At 41.1% G+C, this 20,971-nt stretch overlaps 2 protein-coding genes and 1 long non-coding RNA gene across 4 annotated transcripts; 1 reads left to right on the top strand and 2 right to left on the bottom strand.

Moving 5' to 3' along the window:
- Positions 1-486: 486 nt before the first annotated feature.
- Positions 487-14,747, bottom strand: SMPDL3A (sphingomyelin phosphodiesterase acid like 3A). Of its 2 annotated transcripts, none has more exons than XM_054062942.1 (8): positions 14,454-14,747; positions 12,594-12,807; positions 10,941-11,085; positions 7,020-7,116; positions 5,570-5,748; positions 4,195-4,375; positions 2,170-2,294; positions 487-1,007 (listed from the first exon to the last, which is right to left on the bottom strand). In XM_054062942.1, the coding sequence occupies exons 1-8, from the start codon at positions 14,548-14,550 to the stop codon at positions 696-698; spliced, it is 1,350 nt and encodes a 449-aa protein (XP_053918917.1). In that variant the 5' UTR covers positions 14,551-14,747; the 3' UTR covers positions 487-695. The 2 variants fall into 2 exon arrangements, with proteins under 2 accessions (XP_053918917.1, XP_053918915.1); XM_054062940.1 differs by lacking the exon at positions 14,454-14,747 and adding an exon at positions 13,371-14,311 and having other exon boundaries at positions 488-1,007.
- A 247-nt stretch (positions 14,748-14,994) lies between these two features.
- On the top strand, positions 14,995-20,687 carry LOC128851750 (uncharacterized). Its single transcript, XR_008449177.1, has 4 exons — positions 14,995-15,127; positions 15,220-15,309; positions 15,420-15,528; positions 20,456-20,687. It is a non-coding gene; the product is annotated as an uncharacterized LOC128851750 (long non-coding RNA).
- Positions 17,555-20,906, bottom strand: FABP7 (fatty acid binding protein 7). Its single transcript, XM_009557244.2, has 4 exons — positions 20,753-20,906; positions 19,969-20,141; positions 19,236-19,337; positions 17,555-17,721 (listed from the first exon to the last, which is right to left on the bottom strand). The coding sequence occupies exons 1-4, from the start codon at positions 20,889-20,891 to the stop codon at positions 17,671-17,673; spliced, it is 465 nt and encodes a 154-aa protein (XP_009555539.2). The 5' UTR covers positions 20,892-20,906; the 3' UTR covers positions 17,555-17,670.
- Positions 20,907-20,971: the final 65 nt, after the last annotated feature.

Here is a 20,971-nt window from a genome sequence, read left to right as displayed (position 1 = left end):
AAGAGACACTGCTTGATAGCAGTACTAGTGTATGTAGCCCTATCATAAGAAAAAAGCACTTTGTGCTGGGCAAATACAGACATTCTGAAAAAACTCAGTAAGTATTTACAGGATAGATATTTGTGATCCATTAAGTGACTTTCATGTTGTCATTAAGATACACCCATAAACAGAGGTGAGTTTAAGAGGTTAAGAAAGAAAAGGAAAATCAGGACAGGGAGCTACCCAATACCAGCTACCCAATACCAGCACCACATCAACAACATAACTGCACTCCAGTCTCAGCAAATGCAGGTTTGCAGATTTCAGTTCGTAAATTGTGACAGCAGATGGTTGAAACCTGCTCCCATACAAATACTGTGCCTGAAACTGCATTGTCTACATTTATACATCCTGTGAAAAGAGACTTTGGAACTGAGTAACTTCTATAGCCACATACTGGGATGCCTGAGAGGGCACAGGACACTTGAAACAACAAAACATATGGCCATCACTGCATAGCCAATAAACTTTTATTTAGATGTGAAAGGAAAACAGTTTTTCAAGAAGAAAACTATAGGGAGATTTATTGCTCCCTTGAAATTCACAGAAGTCCCACAGGCTCCCTGTCAGCATGACAGCGCTTCAGCAAAAGGATGAGCAGGTTGTTTAAATCACAGGCTAAAGTCAATATCAGCATAAACTGCATGGAGACTTCATCTCCACATCGCTTCCCGATTGATACAATCCGTGTATGAGGAGTAATCCAAATATTGGATTGCACATATTTGGCAGATCTTGCACCCCTCTTCACAGACAATGGTTTTGTCATAACTCACAATGAAGTTACTGTAATACTGCTCAAACAATGTGCTGTGTGGCACAGACAACTGCTTGGCCATTTCATACAGGCTTTCTGGCTTCAAGTCTTCGATGCCATACGCTTTAGTCAGGATGTATTCTAACTTCCAGTTTGATTCATTTTTCTTGTTGGCATCTCTGAGGTCCAAGTAAAACTGCCAAAGATCCTACAGTTAAAAAAAAAAAAAGAAAAAAAGAAAAAAAATAGGCACGGCTGTATTGCTTTCTTCCCTGCTTCATTAAGCCTCTAGAGTGATATATTGATTAGGAAGCTGTCACTTCTCGTTATTCACAACTGAATAGAAGGTCACGTCCCACCCCAAGAGCTGGGCTTACACCCAAAGCTGGTACTTGCAGTGTGGTAATGGTGGGGGGATGGTGAGGAGAAGAAAAAGGAATCACAAAAGGCAGCAGTGGCAGTGTTAGAGGTCTTTCCTGTGCAAACTGTAAACCAAACTCTGCTATGCTCATGTTTGCTTTAGGAGTGGAGAAAAAAGGTGAGAACCAGAAGTTTCTTTTCTGTAGCCACTGCCTGAGGGGTAGAACAGACAGAAAAAGAAAGGCCCATGGAGAATTTAAGGGAAAGGGAGAAATGGAGATGCAGGAGTGAAATCTGCACAAGAAAGAAGCATAGCTTGCATTCGCATAGGTCTCCAGAGAGAAACCCCAGTCACATTCAAGCTGCAGGATGCATTGTCACTGAACTCAGTGAGGTCAAGATTTTACCTTGAATATCTGAGTCATTCTGTGTCAAAATAATTATAAAGGATTCACTTTATCACCAAAAATCACATAAGGTACAAAACAGAATGATATATACTATTTTTTTCCTTCTAAATTTATTTATAATTTCCTATAAGCATAAATTCTATATAGGAAGGTGCAAAAGACATCACATGGTTAAAAGTGCTTTTCTTCATGTTCTCTCCTACACCCTTTATAAGCATTTCATGGACTGCATGCCAAAGCTCAGGCTACCACCAGCAAAAACATAGGTATGTAAACAAGCACAGGATTTACATGAACTTTTTTCACCATTGCAGAGCACCCTGAAAATAGTTACAGGATTCTGCCCAGAAATCTGACTGTCTTTGATTCTACATTGTAAAAGTATTCCATAGAGAAAAGTCAGTACTAGGTAGTCCTGCAGACACTGAAGGACTGACAAAGTTCTCTTTCAAATTTCCTTTCCTTTGCCCAGGAAGAAAAACAAGATTAAGCACTGAAGTTCCACCAACTGCCATAATACTATAAAGGCTGACATTTTGCTCAAATTTTTAATGACATTATATTTAAAGTCTTAAACAGTGGTTTTAAATCCTTACTCACCAGCAAGCTATAATCAAGAAGATCATATTGATACAATCTGACACCAGGGTTATTGGACTCCATTTGCCATACATTCTTCACTGGGGTTACAGCAGGTGCCACAAACAAGGAATTTACTGGCTTTTCTGTGGGAAGAGGGAAGGTGAGGAAACAGTTTCCTTTCAATCATTTCTTTCTCAATCAAAAGTGTCCGTAGAGAACCAACACAGCAAGAACCAGAATGACTGGCTTAAAGACATTAGCACTTTTTTTCCCCTGTATCAGCTATATCACTGTGAACTTCTATACTTCCACTGGATAAGAGTAAAATCTGTGTAAAATACCACAGTACACATTTCAGTGTGTACCGGTCAAATTTGTCTGTACTAGAGGCTTCCCACCAATGCAACTACCAGTGCAAAATGGTCTGACCCATATGTAAGGTGTTTGTATTTTGCATATTTCTACTGAAGAAATATTCAAAACTTTTAGTTGCTGTCCCCATTTTTACATGCTGCTTTATTTATGTTTTGCTTTATGTATTTATAACGTTATTAGAAACACCAGGACACCATCACCTGACCCTGACTTCACTCATTTAGACTACTCCAGCATCTAACATGTGAATGCTGATCATTAAAGCAATTGAAACATGTGGATGTACACAGACAGAATATACAGAGAATTATATTGAGGGGTTCTCTGTGGAACAAAGAAGCCCTCGCTACTCCTTTCTTTAACAACATCACAGCAATGAAAACACATGGTCAGTCTCCACATACAAGTGGAAGGTTTGAAAGCTTGGAAATGAGTAGATTCTTCTGCAGAAGATAAAACTGAGCTCTGTGACCCTGTACATTGATGTTGGCTACAATATAACATTTATCTTGAATTCTCTGGAGTTTTATCAAGAGGAAAATGGCATGTCTAAAATTACAGATAAACACAAACTGTATTTTGCTACCTGCAATTTCACTGTTTAAATTTTGTCAGAAGATGCAAAATTACTGAAAAATAATTTGGAAGCAGTTACTTGCACATGCAAACTGTAATGACAAGGCACAAAGATCAATTTGTCCCTCTGTGAAATTTGTAGCAGAGGTGATGATTTCATACACAAATGGAACAAAGTACTAAAATTTGTAGGTATAGACTGTCTCAAATACCATTTAAGAACAATAAAAAAAGCCAATTCTTTCACTATGGCTGGATTCCTTTTTACCAGAAATTAATTCCATGACAATGCTACGTAAAAAGGTAAAATGATTATGATTCCTGTTATCCTAGTCAGCATTCTGAGCACTGCTTTTGCAAGTTCATATATAACAAAGAGCCAATTAATATTTGGGCATTTTACATAAACCAAAGCAATGGACCTCTCACTGTTATATGGTACAGACAAACACTTAACCAGTTACTTATTAGAGATCTTCAGTTAGAGGTGTTAGAGGCTTCCATACAGGCATGCCCATGCTTAAAATTAAGTAGGAAACAAAATTTTCAAACCTGGGTGCTTTTCTGGAAGGGAAATTAGCTGATCTAAGAGATGCAACAGGCAGAGACTTTCTTTCCCCTGCCTCCCGCTTACCCTTATCTTAATTAACTTTGAAGCAGCAGGGAACTCAGCAGAGAGGCACAGTAATGATGCAGGAAACACAAGAACACAGAGCATGTCTAGCTGGCCTGAGAACATTCCCTTTGACACATTACACAATAGCAACTGGCTAGTATAATTTGCCCATATCACTGAGAGAGCGGAGAGGAAAGACTAGAAATTCTTGTCTAGGCATGAACATTCATTAAAAAAAATAGGAAGCTTGGGGAGTCTCTTCTGACTTCAACAGAAAAAGACAGTCTGCCTTGCAATGTTGTCTTTGGAAAAAAATTGGGAGCATGTGAAGCTTGAATTCTTGGACATAAGTAGCAGTATTTCCCAATTTCATTTTCTCAAGTGTTTATAACAGAGGCTCACCAGTAAAAACACACAGGTATTAATTTGCTTTTAATCAAGACGAAAAAGATGAAGGATTCAACAAGCATCATTACCTTCTTCATCCAGGAGGACCATGATACTATCTCTATGCGTATGTCCAAAAAACTGCCCGGCAATAACACTACTGTATTTGCGAAAAATTTTTACCAGTCTCTCATTGTAAAACTGCCTGATAGCTGTAGTATTCCTTGCATATGGCAAGTATCCTATTGGTACATGTCCTATTATATATACCTAAGGAATTAGATGTAGAAAGCACAATTAGTACCTTCATTTGACACTCACACTTTTAGCTGTAACTTAGAAATGTTTACCACAATTTCATAATAATGCTATCTTCAAAATGGCTTTCTGAAAACTATTTACCACGACAGGCTTTTTAATGCAAAATACAAACAGTAAGAATGTTTAAATTCATAATGAGAAAAAAAAAATATAGGTCTGTTTGGTGAATTCAGTATATTCTTGGGGAAAAAAGTTCCAATAAATTTACGTGTGATTTTAGGCCAACAGAAAATTTGATCAATCATTTCAAGTGAAAAAATAAAGTTACTAGGGCAAGACTTTCAATTTGGCATCTCAAGAGGATAGGAATTAAAACTTAGGTGAGAACATTACAGAGTCTGCATGGTCAGAGTCACCAGAAACATGGAAAAACTCATTAAAACCTCTCTGTCTGAGGCTGAGACTTGGTTCCTACTGCACACACCAACTAATACACTGCAGGGTTTTATGAGGTTGGGAAATCTCGCCTTTCTCCTAACTAATATGATATTAAAATTACAACACCATAGCAAAATGTAAACATGTTTCAAATTAAATACTTTTTCCAGTCAGATGATGATCGAATCCCTGGACTAATCAATCAAACACAAGCCAACAACTTATAACCTTTCTTCAAAACCTCAGTATTATAACATAATTTATTATAACATACAAATCATAGCAATTGCTGTAGCTTGGCTAAATTTTGTGGTTGACAAACTCCTCTCTAATTTCTATTTTTGATAATTGTAACTACATGAAAATATAAACCCAATATGATAGCTTTTGTCTCAGACTAAGGATGTACAGTTTAAAATTAAAGGCTATGACTAAATAGAGTCAGAAACAAAAGTAAAAGTGTTAAGTATTCTCATCCTGGCTTCTACAGTATTTTATATAAGATTTTCCCTCTACGTAGGAAACGAGGTATTTTACTGAATAATCTGAGAAACCGCATTCAACCATTTTATCAATTGTTGTAGTAGAATGTGCATATTCAAAGAGGAATTATTAAAAAAAATAAAATTTTGATTTTGCAGTATCTTTGCCTGCATTAATATTCTTCTAGAATCATGTTTACGTTTTCCTTGTCTCTACTTCTTAGTTCTTTTTTTTTTTCTCTTCAAAGTTTAAACAAATAATGCTGATGTGCACAGACCTTACCTTTTCCTTCTTTTCTGAAGAGGTTTCTAATATTCCTTCCAGCCAAGCAAACTGATTGGCTGGATCTGTCATATTCACAGTTACGCTATTGGGGCCATAATATAAATTTGTATTCAGACTGATTATCCTGAGTGGTTGAGAGTTATCCCTGGATTTGAACAGCTGTGTGTAGAAGCCACCTATGGAAAGCAGACCAAAATCAAAATCACCTGGAAAACAAAAGGCTTCAAAGCACAACTTTAGTATTCAACTACAGCACTGACAAAATATTCAGCCTTCCTCTTTCTAGTAAAATAGAATATGGCATGTTTATTCAAGCCATGCATCACCTTATCACAACAGAACATCTTAAGAATCTTTTTCTAGCAAGATTTTAGGTAGGATAAGCCAAGACTGATTTTTTTTATTAATTCTTGCATGTAATTGCCTTTGCATTTATTTGACAGCTTTCAGATGTAACTATCCAACTGACACGCAAGACGTGACCTGTAACATTTCTTCCTCACTGAGAAATGCAGTAACTGTTAAAAAGTCCACATTTCTTCAAATACTGCAAACATATAGGTTGCTTCACGAAAAATTGTTTGAATTTAGCAGCCTTGTACCTTGAAAGTCCTTTACCTTCAGACTGGAATACGATGAAAAGTAAAGATCACATTTTTCAATCCAAACTCCTAAAACTGTCCATGGCATAGAAAGCTTCTTCAGCAGGTGGAATTTCATAGTTCATGGGCTTCAATGAAGCCATGCAACAGAGCTATAACGATACACCTTAACTTAAGGTTTGGCCCTTTGAATTTTACTTTTCTTGTTAGAGTTTCTACTTCCACTCTTATGCACAGTTCCTTCTCATTCAGGACACAAACCCACATATTAAAGTACCAGATCCTTAATGTTTGAATGGATTGGAAATTGGGTTGAACTTTTCAGTCCTTTGCTAAAAAGAACTGAAATTAGGATAATATTCTCCCAGTTTAGCAAGTTGGACATAAACATGATACAACTAAGAGCATAATCACCAAGATAAAGTGCTATCATAACTTGAACAAATGCATGCCTATTCGATGTGCTCTGAAATACATATAATATCTAAACAGAAATATTTCATCAATTTTTTTACAAATTTAAGTCTTTTTGTGCATTATATGCCTTTATCTAAAAAGTATTCCGAGGTATTGAAGGCAGTAAGACATTCCACAGGCATCGCTACAAAGCCAGTAATACTGTATATGCTACAAGAAGCAATAATTATCGTATCAGAAGAGAATAAACGTACCCTGAATATATGCATTACTATTCAAAATGACAAGTAACTTCTTACAGGAGAAATATTACAAATAATCCATTGCGCTGATTCATCCTACGAGATTAGTTAAACAAATTGGACAAATCTATAGAAACATTAGTTCTCTAAGACCTAGCTTTACAATGCATTACTGGCACATTTTACCTTTTCTGAAAGTATTGATTGCTTCATCAGTTAGCCAAGGTTGCCAGAAATCTGCTACAGCATTGTAAACTTCACTGGTAGTTACTGGAAGCTGATCCTGTGAGAGAGCAGAACCTGCCTTAGTCTTAGCATTCAGACACACAGGTGAAAAAAAAAAAAAAATCACTAACTTATTGCACTGGACCTTTCACATGACATCTAAATGTATCCAGTCATCACCCGGGGAACTCAAGAAAGGAAAAAAAAAACAACTTCTGAATATCCTGTATTGCTGATCAGAAACAAATGCCTGAATTTACTCAGAACTGACTGCACAGCCTTGTTAATGCACTGAAAATCTCATGTCAGAAGCCTTAGGAACAACAGCAGAATTGAAAACTATACATTCTGCAAAAGTTATAAAGACATAAAGTGAAGATTCGAAATATAAAAATAAAGTCTCTTGGAGGAAAAGCTTGAACATTAGCTTCTTTTATAGAAGATTAATTTTACAAGCAACCTAAGGTTCATAGCAGTAACCCAAAACTCCATTATGGCCCACAGAAACAGCCTCAGAAATTTCACAAATATTTCCATGCTACCCTGTAGTTCTAGTAACAACGCATTTAAAACATAAAAGAAAAGTTTTGACCATGCTTCCTCCCCCCAGCTCTAATTAGGACCATAGCACTCTTCCGTCTGAACCAAGCAATGCCCAAACATCACAGCCTGCTAAAAGCCACGCTCTCATCTAACCCTGACAGGAAAATCCCAGCCTGTCCTTGCCTTTCCTAAAATATCTGCTTGGATTCTTGGTGATAGAAATAAAAAAAAAACAGAGATTAAAAAATAGGAACAGTATTACAACGCATGTTTTCTTAAACATACAATTTGACCTTTCTAAGGTGTCTGAACTAAGCCTACGTTATTAGAGGCTTAGGCACTAAGTCCCTGTCTAAGAGCAATGCAATCCAAAGTCTGCTCAGACGTTTGTTGCTTGCAGTGCAGACACTGGTTATGAAGAAATCTTTGAGCCATACTAGTTCTGTCACAACTAACATCAGTAACGGGCATGGCAAAACCTGACCTCAGGTAAGAGGCCATGTCATGGACCGAAGGTGGTGTGGACCGGGGCAAATCAGTGCTCTGTGAGTTTGTGGATTAGACAGCAGTTAGGGAATTTGTTTTAAGCAGGGGCAAGGATGTGAAACAAATAGCAGTATGCAGAAAGACCAAGGTAACAATACACAGTCTGAAAGGTAACCCGATGCTTGATTAACCCGAGTAGTATTTTTAATAGGCTCTGTAAGAAAAATCACCCAAGACCGTTAAATTGCTAAGACGGACAGGTCAGAACACAATAGAGAGCGATAAAATTCTTCAGTGCATGGTGAGCACACAGATTTCACACTTGCTCTGGAACAGCCTACGGTATTTGGCCTGTTCCACATCACTTCCAGTCTACAAGACATTTGCCAAGTACATCCACAGGAAAAACAGAAATGTCATTAACAGAGAAAAGAAAGAAAAACTCCAACAACCTGAAGTAACTCCATGGTGTGGAATTTCTGATCCCACAGCATTTTTCAAACAGTAAAGCATGTCAGTTCTGTGCATTGGTGAAGCCTGCCATTTGAAGGCGGAATCGCAGAAACACTCCTGTCCGGTTTTGTGCAGAGAACTACACCAGTTATGTCAATCGGCAGCCCGCTTCAAAATACTCTTTGCTGCCCTTCTGCCCTTCCTCACCATCTTTTTCCTATCTTCAGATTTAATTTCCAAAAAAAACCTTGTATTTGATGGAAAAGCCACTATATTCTTTGTCTATGAGGTTATTGTACACAGGTTTTTTTTCTTTTATATCAAAGCAGACTGCTGGATCACAACTATTCTCTGACTTTTTAAAAACAAAACAAAATGGAAATGAAACACTTCAGTTAAGGTGTTATTTATCAAAATACTTTACCAGTGATTTCTGGTGAACCACCCTGGCCCCCTGTCAGTGCATATGACAAGCTGAAGCTATACTACCAGACTAAGAACAAGAGACTGAAGTCCCAACTTGGTTTGTGCACTCACATTTCCAAGGTATTTCCAACTCTTATTTTGTCTCTCACATTTCCCTTTCTCCTCTCCGAGCACCGCTGTTATTCCCTGATTTGGCAGTCACTAACTCCAGCAGCAATACAATCACCTACTACACCAAGATATACCCTGACAGGCTTCATGAACAATACAGAAGGCTGGCATAAAAGCCTTTGGCACGTGTGAAACGGTGTTACTGAATTCCCATAAGGCATTCCAAACAAAATATTTCAGCTGGTCTGCTCCACGTCCCTTCTGATCCCCACAGATCCAATGACAAATTTGCTTCTCAGTCATCTGGTGATGCCAGATCAACCCGCAATATGTTTTAAAGGACACATGAAGCAACTGTTTACTTTACAGCTATGCCAAAACCAATATTCACAGAACACTGAAACTAAAAAAGCACTGTCCTCAGCTGCAATGGCACACGTATCCAGCAAATCATCAATGCAAATATATCCAAGTGTCCAATAAGGAAAGAAAAGGAGACATATTTTTAATAATAGTGGCAGAACTATGGGAACACTACAAAAATCCTGCTATTAGTCTGATTAAAAAATAGCCAGAGATGTCAGTAGACAGACTTCCAGTAGGTCTCGAATCCCACCATGGGCTCATAGATCCATTAAGGATGTCATTTCTGTTAGATTAACTTATTGTACACACATGACTTAAATAGCAAGGAAACGATAAGTCTGTATTAGCTATGAGACTTGGCGGTTCTTAGCCATGAGGAATGATTAGCAGTAATTTTGCATGGCTTCAGGCAAAGTACAGATTTTACCTGGCATCACTGTTTGCTTGGGTAACAAAACAGATAGATTTACTTTCTGTTCTTGACTGGAAACATTTATAATTTTAAGTGCTAACTGGAAAATTGTAGAACATTCTTTCCAGAATAATAGCTACATATTATAAGGAAGCATGGATCTGCTGGAGGGTAGGGAGGCTCTGCAAAAGGATCTGAACAGGCTGGACCGCTGGGCTGAGACCAATGGCATGAGGTTTAACAAGGCCAAATGCCGGGTCCTGCACTTGAGGCACAACAACCCTACGCAGTGATACAGACTAGGAGAAGTCTGGCTAGAAAGCTGCCTGGAGGAGAAGGACCCAGAGGTGTTGGTTGACAGCCGACTGAACATGAGCCAGCAGTGTGCCCAGGGGGCCAAGAAGGCCAATGGCATCTTGGCTTGTATCAGAAACGGCGTGACCAGCAGGTCCAGGGAGGTTATTCTCTCTCTGTACTCCGCACTGGTGAGACCGCACCGTGAGTACTGTGTAGAGTTCCGGGCCCCTCACCACAAGGAGGATGTTGAGGCCCTGGAGCGTGTCCAGAGAAGAGCAACGAAGCTGGTGAGAGGGCTGGAGAACAAGTCTTAAGAGGAGCGGCTGAGAGAGCTGGGGTTGTTTAGCCTGGAGGAGGCTGAGGGGAGACTTTATTGCTCTCTACAACTACCTGAAAGGAGGTTGTGGAGAGGAGGGAGGTGGCCTCTTCTCCCAAGTGACAGGGGACAGGACAAGGGGGAATGGCCTCAAGCTCTACCAGGGGAGGTTCAGGCTTGACATCAGGAAAATTTTTTTCACGGAAGAAGTTATCGGGCACTGGAATAGGCTGCTCAGGGAGGTGGTTGAGTCACCTCCCTGGAGGTGCTTAAGGGACGGGTGGACGAGGTGCTTAGGGGCATGGTTTAGGGCGTGTTAGGAATGGTTGGACTAAATGACCCAGTGGGTCCCTTCCAACCTAGTGATTCAATGATTCTATGATAAATTTAACTCTTATTTTTTCACACCTGCTTTCTGAGCACTCGGAACACACTCAATACGATATACAAACACAACTCTAACTTGTTTTACCTGTGGCCAGTAGTCATGATTGCCCAAGGCCGGGAAAACCTGAAGATCTGGAAAGAAATGACGAATTGTAGTACTCATATTGCCAATGATGTTAATGACTAATTTTGTGGAGAGTTCTTTTACAGGAACGTGAGGAGGGCTATCTCTGAAAAAGGAAAAAGGCTGCATTAGCAAAGGTTTATTACCAACATAAGGAAAACCAAAAAATTCTACAAACATATCTACATGCTAGCATGCAATACTACTATAGACTCTAATACAATTGCTCGAAAGGCTCTCTGCAAAGGCTTTTTTTTAAAAAAAGAAACAAACAAGTAGACTAATGTTTAGGATTCCCATTTATCATAACTAAGATTTCTTAAAAATTGAGTTAATTCAACTCCATCATGTTGAGCTGCTGTGCAGTTTGGGTTTTATGTATCTTCTGTTATCTACACAACCTTCCAAGTTTATCATTCCACTTTAAATAACATCCTGTTTAAAATAAATTACAATAAAGTAAATGAAATAAATTAATCACTTGTCTTTATGTACTCTTATTTCATAACTCCCTTCCCCCAGTAAAATTAAGTGATGTAACATATATAACCTTTCCAGCAAAAAAGACCCCATCACTGATAAACGAACTAGTTCTCACTCAAAGCTTTTAATCTCTTTGATAAATTATCCATTGATGTATACTATAAAAAATCATGTGATTCTAGAATGGAGAATTTTGCTATGGCAGAAGGGTAAAACTATCTTTTATAAACATCTAAAAAGTAACAGGGCATGTTACTATTGAGCTACTATATGGCTTCCTTTCACACTTCTTTCTCAAGTCCCACTGCTAAGGCAGACAACGCCTCACAGATAATTCCTGTGAGAAAGTATTACTATGGCCATTTTCTAATAGGGAATATTGGCACATAGAAGGTAAATGTTTTACTCAACAGGGAACTGCATACATCCAAAATACTGCAGTGAGGGACTGTGAAACCACACTTTCTTTGAAGGATATGCAGCTATGTGTGGTAGTAATGAAGAGAGAGAAAGCATCTACGACACTGCTATCATTCTCCCCACTAGCCCCCGATCCAGAATTCATACAGGCACCAAATCTGAATGGTAAGTTTATACATTTACAAAAAAAAAAAAAAAAAAAACAAAAAAAAAAAACCACCCCCATAAGCCATAGTATTGTTTGATTCCAGTTACTTCTTACAGAGCCAAATAAGGTATAGTTAAAGAGTATCTTCTAAAAAGGGGTGTACTTTAGCTTTAATGACCATAAGACCTAAAAAAAATACGACCTCCCATAATTAATTCCAGGCAGATATTTCTCTGATCTTTCATTTTGCTTTTTCCACCTTCCACCCTCCCCATACTGTTCCAATTAACTTAGACTAATACAGTCACGTAGTAAATGTCCCAGTGAACAGTCCAACAATATCCAGAAATCATTACAGTGAATAGAAATCTGTTCCTGAGGCTTTATATTCTCACTCAGCCTGTCACTTATTAGCCATTCAGACAACTAAAGGGACTATTCAAAAGCAGCACTTGTGAAACTGAACTCGGACCTGTTGGTACAAATATAAACTTGTGAATTACTAAACCATATGATTATCCAGCTGTTAAAAGCTTTAACTGTGGAGTGACTTGAACACTTACCCCGTCCAAATCATGAATGAAACCTCCTGTTTTGAATCCTTCATGAATGCAAACGCTGACAAAATAAGTTGATATGGAGAATCACACAAAAAGTCTCCAAATGGGCCTGGGTCAGAGGCATTGGCTCCTTTGGAAGAAGAACAAACTTTGGTGCGATCAGGGGTAATGTGGTAAGTTGGATCTAAATGTAGGTCAGATACATGCCAGAACTGCCCTGTTTTCAGAAAACAAAGATTAAAGAAAATGCATTACTTGCACTGGAACTGAATATACAGGGGTAATGCCAAGTTTACTCCAGTTTGTGTACTGCTAATCCTCTTTCAAGTTTTGAGAAGGAGGATAAATTTAACAACTTGTTGATTAGCCTGTCTGGTAAGTGTGGGTGAGTTCTGCATTCCTGACAAGAGTCCTTCAGGTAGTCTGCTAGCAAAGAACTGAGAACAGAAGCAGAGGCATAAGTTTAAGACAACTGGCAGGAAAAAAAAATGGAAGTAGATGGGAACTGGAAAATCAGCTCCTTTTCAATAACAGCAAATTGGAAACTGGAGAGTAGAGGAGGCAACAGAAGGACTTCTCTGCTCCACCTGAAAGGAGAGGGAGGGCATTTTAATTATTTTTCTAGACCTTCTCTGACTGGAAGCTACTATAAAAGATCACAGGACAGAAAGAAACAAGAGAAACCGCATGCTGGCAAAAATGTCAAAGTCTTCTTCTCCCCAGCAGCTGCAGTACTAAAGAGACTGGGTTTCTCACCAGAAAAAGTCATGCCAGCCTTACCTACTCACCACTTCCCAGGCAGACACATTCTCAGCCACTGCTACTTAGCACTGGATGGAAAACGGAGCTGAGAGGTACAGGAATACAGTGAACAAGATGAATTAAGCTTGTGTAAGCTTTCAAGTTTCTTGTAAAATAAGAGTAATTTCTTTCTGTCAGTTTCAAAGCACTTAGGAAAGGCAAGCCCGTGTCTGGGATAGGCGGGTGTGAAACCAGGACAGATATAAATTGATTTTCCCCAAGGTCACATGCTCATTCCATGGCAAAGCAGGCACCACGCGACTGGACCCCGAGGAGTTTTATTTCAGGAAGCAACGACCAGCAGTGATCTTTGAAATCTGCCAAATTGCCACTCCAAATCATAGCATCATATAATAGTTTGGGTTGGAAGGGACCTTAAAGATCATCCAGTTCCAACCCCCCTGCCATGGGCAGGGACATCCCACTAAAGCAGGCGGCCCACAACCTCCTTTGGCAACCTGTTCCAGTGTCTCACCACTCTCATGGTGAAGAAATTCTTCCTAATGTCCAGTGTAAATCTGCCCCTCTGCAGTTTATACCCATTCCCCCTGGTCCAGCCCCACAAGCCTTTACGAATAGCCCCTCTCCAGCTCTCCTATAGGCCCCCTTCAGGTACTGAAACGCAATATGAGATCTCTGAGCCTTCTCCAACCACCAACAGGGAGACAAACACTTGGACACTGCTGCGTTCTTAGTCCGAGGCACAGGGAATGAAAGTCCTTTGGAAACCACTTCTGATGGACCCACACCGCAGCGCACGTGTGTGTTTGCCGACAGCACAGAAGCCACATTCACTGTTTCGCCGTGGTGCCTCCGGTCCCGTGAGCCAAAGGCAGGGCGGGTTCCCCCGCGGGGAGCGCCAGCCCCCCCGGCCAAGCGAACACGGACCCCTTTTACCCTCTCGCCAACTGAACGGCGCAGCGTTTACTTGATCTAAAACTCACAGGAAGTCCAACGCCCGCGCGGCAAATCCCTGCGCGGGGAGGGGAGGGCAAGGAAGCGCAAGGGGGGAGCTCGGGGAGGCACCGCGGCTGCCCCTTCCCCGCCTCCCCCCCGACTCACCCGCAGCGCGGCGCGGCCGCGGCGCCGCCTCCAGCGCGGAGCAGAGCAGCGCCAGCCCGAGCGCCCAGCGGGCGCAGCGGCCCCCCCGCCCCTTCATGATGACCGCTGGGCAGGAGCCCCGGGGCGGCTTGTGCAAGCTCCGGCCCTTCGCTGCCGCCCCGGGGCTGCCGGGAGCCGCCGCGCCCCGCCCGGGAACGAGAGCCACCCCCGGCTGTCGCCGAGCGGGGGTGACCTTTGGGAGGTGCCACCCGCGGGGCAGACGCTGGGCTCCTCGTGGGAAGCAGCCGGGGCGCCGACAGGGCTAAATTCGCCCCGCTCTGCCACTTCGAGCCCCGGGCTCCCAGCAAAGGGCTCTCCGGAGCGGCCGGCACCTCTGACTGGAAATCCTACCCCGCCCCGTCCCAGCGCCAGCCGAAAATCCTTCCTCATTCCAGCTCCAGCTGAAAATCCTTCCCCTTCCCATCCCATCCTAGCCGAAAATCCTTCCCTTTCCCGTCCCAGCGCCAGTGGAAAATCCTTCCCTTTCCCACCCCATCCCAGCCAAAAAGCCTTCCTTTCCCTACCTCAGCTGAAAATCCTTCCCCTCCCCATCCCAGCGCCAGCCGTGGCCGTGCTGCGCCTGTCGTGCCGTGCAGGAGCCTTGAGCATCTTTTGCAAAGAGCGTTTCTCACCTGGTACGTGTAGAAATGAAACCTGTTTACTTAACACGCTTTAGAATTAAAAAAAAAGATGGCGAAATATTCCATCGAGTACACCTTTAATGCAGCTTGAAGAAGATGCTGAGGCGTACTGTAAACAGGAGGCTCCATGGCTAAGGAGGACCTCGTGTTTATTGCTGAAGTTGGAGTCGTTTCTGGTGAGGAAGAGTACTCGGTGTCAGTTTTAAGAGCAAACCAGAATAATGATGCCCTGGATTCTGTAGCTGCCCCAAAATGTCCCACTGCTCACTGTGCTGTTCTGTTACAGATCTGTTTTCCAGCACTTTGCAACACCATTTTATCAGAGGCTGGAAGTCCCATATGTCAGTTTTCCTCACTTTTTTACTCCTCTGAACAGTGCCACAGGCACTTTACAGGTACCAATTCTCCATTTTTCTCTCACTTATTTGACATTAATATTGTTTATTCTTAGAATAGCAAAACTCTTCTTCAATAAGCTTATGATGGTTGCACGTGAACATATGTATATAGGGAAAAAATAATATTTGTTGAAAGGTGTTTAATGTAAAATATTTACTGTTCAGGGTTTGTTTGTAAACAATCTGTTTTGCTATTTCTTTCCTCATATTTAATATAAACCTTACTTTTTAATATCTCTGACCCCACAAATCACTTGTCATGAGGATAAATGACAGTACTGGGGACCCAAGTCTGTTTTCCACAGAGACGAATGAAAGCAGCTCTCACCTTTCTGAGCAGGGGTAGGTGGGAAGGATAGTAATGTGGCAAACGCACCCGTGGGCAAACAGGCAGCAACGCAGGGGAGACATATGAATGCTGTATCAGGTACTGGAGGGTTGCATGAGCTAATAAAAACAAAGGGCAGAAGGTAGTGTTGAAACAGAACTTGCCCTACAGCAGCTGAAGCAGCCCAATGCAGAGACTGCAGCTCTCTGTGCCACTGGAACAAGTTCTGCTTTTAATTTCTCTCATGAAAAAAATGTAGCTTCTAGATTTTAAAAACAATATCCACCAAGTAAAGCGTATTTATAATGGTTCGTAATTAAGGACTCTTGGTGTTCCCCACAAGAGAGAGTAGACTTCGATGTTCCCATCAGACAGCTTCTTAGTGAAAAAGTAAAGCTAGCAAGATTAAATTTTGTACTTGTGTTGGCTCAGTGCCACGGTTGTGTCTGAATTTTTAGCAGGTGAGATAAGCTACCCGTGACATCCTAGCTACCCAGGGAAGCAAGAATTATGTTACACACAGTAGATGTGAAGGATGGCCCAGTGCAGTATTAGGCCTGAGAAGTTGGGTAGGACGCCTTTCTTGCACTTCCCTCTGCAGCCGCACGCTCGGGAGTACTCACCAGCTAAAGGCCACAGCTCAGCTCTGCCTTTGTTTGAGGTTTTTAAGTAGCTACACCTCCATGTGGTTCACCGAGACAGCGTGGACTCTCCAAACATCTACATGCTGCCAGCTACCTGTTCCAATTTTCCTGATAAGCTAAAGTATAAGGCAGTTTTCCCACAATGGTCTTTTAGAGAATATTCTTTAGCAACAAGGTTTTAAATTCTCTCTTTAAAGCAGCAGTTTATCTTAAATTGCTCACAGTGCAAATTGTTATCTCCGGTACATATTAGCTCAGGGAGTGGAAGCTCAGAGGGTTTGTCTTGTACCGTTTTCCCTTTGCTTTCTTCCCACCTCTGTGGAGACTGATGAATGATAAGCTTTGTACTACTTTAGGTTCCTCCAGTCCTGTCCTTTATCATGTTGGTCTTTTCCTCCCATCCTGTGAAACACTTCAACCTTTGCCCTTTGATTTACTTCAGTCTTTTGTGTGTCAGTGAAAAAACCCACCAGAACAAATGAAAAACTATTAAAACCAAAACTACAGGATCCTTCTGACATTGAAGGCTGTCTTGTCCATTGGCCCTGGCATGCGCTGGATAACCAGCTCCCAGCGAAGAGAGGAGCTAAAACTGGCTTGAGCTTCTTACTTCTTTGTCTACATATATAAAGATAGGGGCTTTAGGTTTCTCCCTCAAAAACAAGCCACTGGAGTATTCTGAAGGCAATTTTCATTTCCAATGTACTCTGCATCACAGAGAGAGGCTGCTACAGCATTGTGTACACCATGCATTTCTGTTGTTTAACTCGGAAAAAGGAACTTTCAACAACTCCCTCCGGAACACAGGAATATTAGCCAATTAAATGCAAAATGAACACAGGTTTAAAAAAAACTTTAATTTCTATTTGATCTTGATTCCAAAACAATTTCAAATATGTCCCACTTACTGTAAAAAAAAAAAAAAAAAAAAAAAAAGCTAGTGTTTCAGAAATTTAATGCCACAATTAACCTGTTTCACTATACAGCACAAACTTGCCAATTCCATGGCATAAAGTTTTTGTTTTATTTTTTAAAAAAACACCACCACCCCAAAACCCCCTCTTTATTAACTTTTCATGCCAGAAATGTGCATTTTAGCTACGTTCAGTTATGGACGGTACATTAATCCATCCAGCAGAAGTAACATCTGGACAGAGGTCAGGTAAGCTACGCTTTCTCATAGTGACGAACAGCAACCACATCACCAAAGGTGAGAGTCTGCAAGTCCAAGGAAAAGAAAGACATGTTAGATTCTGGACCGTTTTCTGTAATGACTTAACACATATTCAGAAGTCCACACTAGAACAAGGTTGTCTCACATTATGTAACTCATAGAAAAACAAGTTGGTCTTCATTATTGGTATTCTGAACAAACGAGAAAAAAACTCAAAGTTATGGACCCCATAATAAATATAGCTTTGTCCCTGCTACTTTGAAACCCATGAAGCCGATTATGCACATGTACACAGCAACTAAAGCAAGACTGGAAATTACTTCAATTTCTCTAATTTTGTGAATGTGATTTCTAAAACACCACATTGTTTTAATACAGATGCAATAGTTATTTTCCCAAAGCTGATCACATTGCAAAATGTCCAATCTAAAATTCAAGTCCTCTATAACCACGCTCTAAACTATTATACATATGCTTAAGGAAAATATTGTATTAAAATAAATGCCTTTGTGCACTTACGAAGCTAGAATTACCAAATATTTTAGTCACTGCAGTTGTGAAGAACACTTAAGTGTAGTATATAAGCTTTGGAGGTGTTTTCTTAAGTGGGAAAAGACATCTCACTGTGTTCAAATTCCAAAGGAAAAAGTTTACTGTATAGGTGTGTAGCTGCTTCCAAAACCAAACATGTATTTTTCCCTTGAATTGCTTGTCACGTTGTGTTGCACTGAGAGAATTCTTTAAGGTTTTAATTATTTGGAAGTCTTCATCCGTACAGATATTCTCTGAACCATTTAGAAAATAATCTAACTGGTTTTCTTCAACAGCCAAGTCACAGATTAGTATGAGGTTTTAGAAGGTTTCATTATAAGAGATTTTATTTTTAAAAGCAACATCTCTGTGCTAAAATTAAGTATGAGAAGTGCCATCCTGGACATCAGATATAATAATTTAAACCATTTATTCACCCCATACCCCTGTTCCTCAAAAGTCAGGAAAAGAATGTGAATTTAATACAAGACTTTTCTTCACACAATTGCTGTTAAATTGTAGTTTTTAACAAGCGAGGAGGAATAAATACTTTATTTTTAAATATGAAAAGACCATTACCTCCTGCAATATTGTAATTTCATTTTGCTGTGAAAATATTTGTTGTGTGTGATTAAATATTATTTTATGCATGCATATAAAGAACAAGTTTAAAAAAAAAAAATCTAAATTAAGACTGGCAACAGATCATTGCCTATGTAATGAAGAACTTTGTACTTTTTCCAGCTAACCAGGGCTTTTTTTTTCTTGCTTGGGCACAAACTCTAGAAAGCATTTAAGATCTGGAAATCTACAGGTTGGCCTACCTAAAAAACATTAGCAATTTTCTAGTTGTCAGTAAAATAAGATGCGAAAGAAAACCAGTATTTGAAAAACCTCTGCTGGCTTTCCCCATCAATTAGTTTAAGGATTTGTGTACGAGAAAGATTGTCTGTTCATAACGCATGAGATAAACGTAAGCAAGGAGTGTTAGCAGTGTATGTTAATGCTCAGTGAGTTTTATACTTACCATTACCATTTTGCCATCCTTTATTTCTCTCACAAAGTTTGTCTCTTTGCCGTCCCACTTCTGTACATGTACTAGCTTGTCTCCATCCAGGGTCACAACTGACTGTGAGATACCAAGAAACACAAAGACATTAATTTACTTGGGGTATTTAGGATTCCGCTCACATGTTCAGCGTGCACTATTCTATTGAATTCCCTTCAATAGATGGATGTGGATCTGGAATGATGAAGTAGTCCCAGCCATTTTAAAGCCAAGCCCATGAATCATCCTTGTTTTAAGCATGAGCTCTATACAATTCCTGTTTGTGTCAAAGGATTCAAAAACTTGCATCCTCTGAGTTCCAGTCTCACAAAAGCTAGTATTTCAAAAGTGCTTTGGGATACGTTTATGTTAAGTCCCCAAAGATGCAGGGAAGAAGGCATTTCCCCATTTTGACTGGAAAAAGTTATGCTAAACGGTATTTGGGTTGAAAGAAAAGTGGGCAGCTAACAATTATTCAGCTCTGGAAGGCAGACGGGGCTGGCGACATAGCATTGCTTCAGACAAGACATGGTGTAAGGAGGCAAGTAAGATGCAATCTTGTCTCTTTTTCCTGTCCTTCACAGTGCTACAACTGGCAGTAGCAGAAGTTACATTTTTTTCCCCTTTGACCCTACCAAAGATACAGCCTCGGGATGGGGGTGGGGAGGAAGAGGAGAAAAAAGAAGCCACTACAGCCCAAAACTTCACTTACTTTGCAGTTTCTATCATCGGGGGTAGTTTCATCAAATTCTTCTCCAAGTTTAAAGATGATTTCTGTGTTTTTGAAAGTGCTTTGAGTCCTGATCACTACTTTATCCCCCTCGCTGCTGATAATCACAGTGGGCTTAGTCACATTCCCCACCTGTCGCGTTGCAAACCCCACTCCTAGACCATCAAGGGAAAAGAGAAATCCATCAGGCACTAGATTTTTTAGGGTTTTTTATTATTATTATTTTTGCCACGCATCGAGTCACACAAACCTCCCGTTACAGCTTTAAGCTATCACTCTTTGCTTCGCTTGTGCCTTTATACCTTAAGCATCCATAGTTATCTCCACATGGATGGGGATAATTCTCCGATTCGCCCTCGCCTCCACGCACCGTGGGGCAAGGAACGGGTGGCAATCGCTTCTGCTAAGGCGGATTTCAGTCCTTTATCATCATAATGATTTCTTTTTCTTTGCGTTTGTCTGTTCCCAGTTTAACCGCAGGCAGCCCTCCTTTCGGGCGCTCTCCCTAACCCGGGGGCATCTCCCGGAGCCCCTGCCCACCAGGACGACTCTCTCGCAACGCCCCCGGCTGAATGACCCGCATCAAATCAACCCTATCGACAGAGGCACAGCTTCCCAAACCTCCCCCCGCCTCCGCAGAAGCCTCACCTACACCTCTGGCAGCGTGTGGGGGCTGGTTTGTTTTTGGTTTTTTTTGGTTTTTTTTTAGGATGGTGCAAAAATTCGGTGCAAAAATTCCGCCTCTCCTAAACGTGCCGCTACCTACCCAGTGCCTTCATGTACTCATCGAAGTTGTGGCTGTCCACCAGCTTCCAGGTGGCGCAGAAAGCCTCGACCATGGCGTGGGGCTGCGGGTGCCGATGGGCTGCGGTGGGAAGCGCCGCTGCCTCCCCGCCGCCCCGCATTTAAAGCCGGCGCCCGGCGGGGGGCGGAGGAGGGGACGGCGCGGTTCCCGCCCCGCGGGGCAGGGGCACTCGCGGGAACG

The sequence above is a fragment of the Cuculus canorus genome, chromosome 3 (genome assembly GCF_017976375.1).
Source record: "Cuculus canorus isolate bCucCan1 chromosome 3, bCucCan1.pri, whole genome shotgun sequence".
Taxonomy (NCBI): domain Eukaryota; kingdom Metazoa; phylum Chordata; class Aves; order Cuculiformes; family Cuculidae; genus Cuculus; species Cuculus canorus.
Note: the sequence above shows the minus strand (reverse complement) of the source record. Positions and strands in the feature narration are given on the sequence as shown.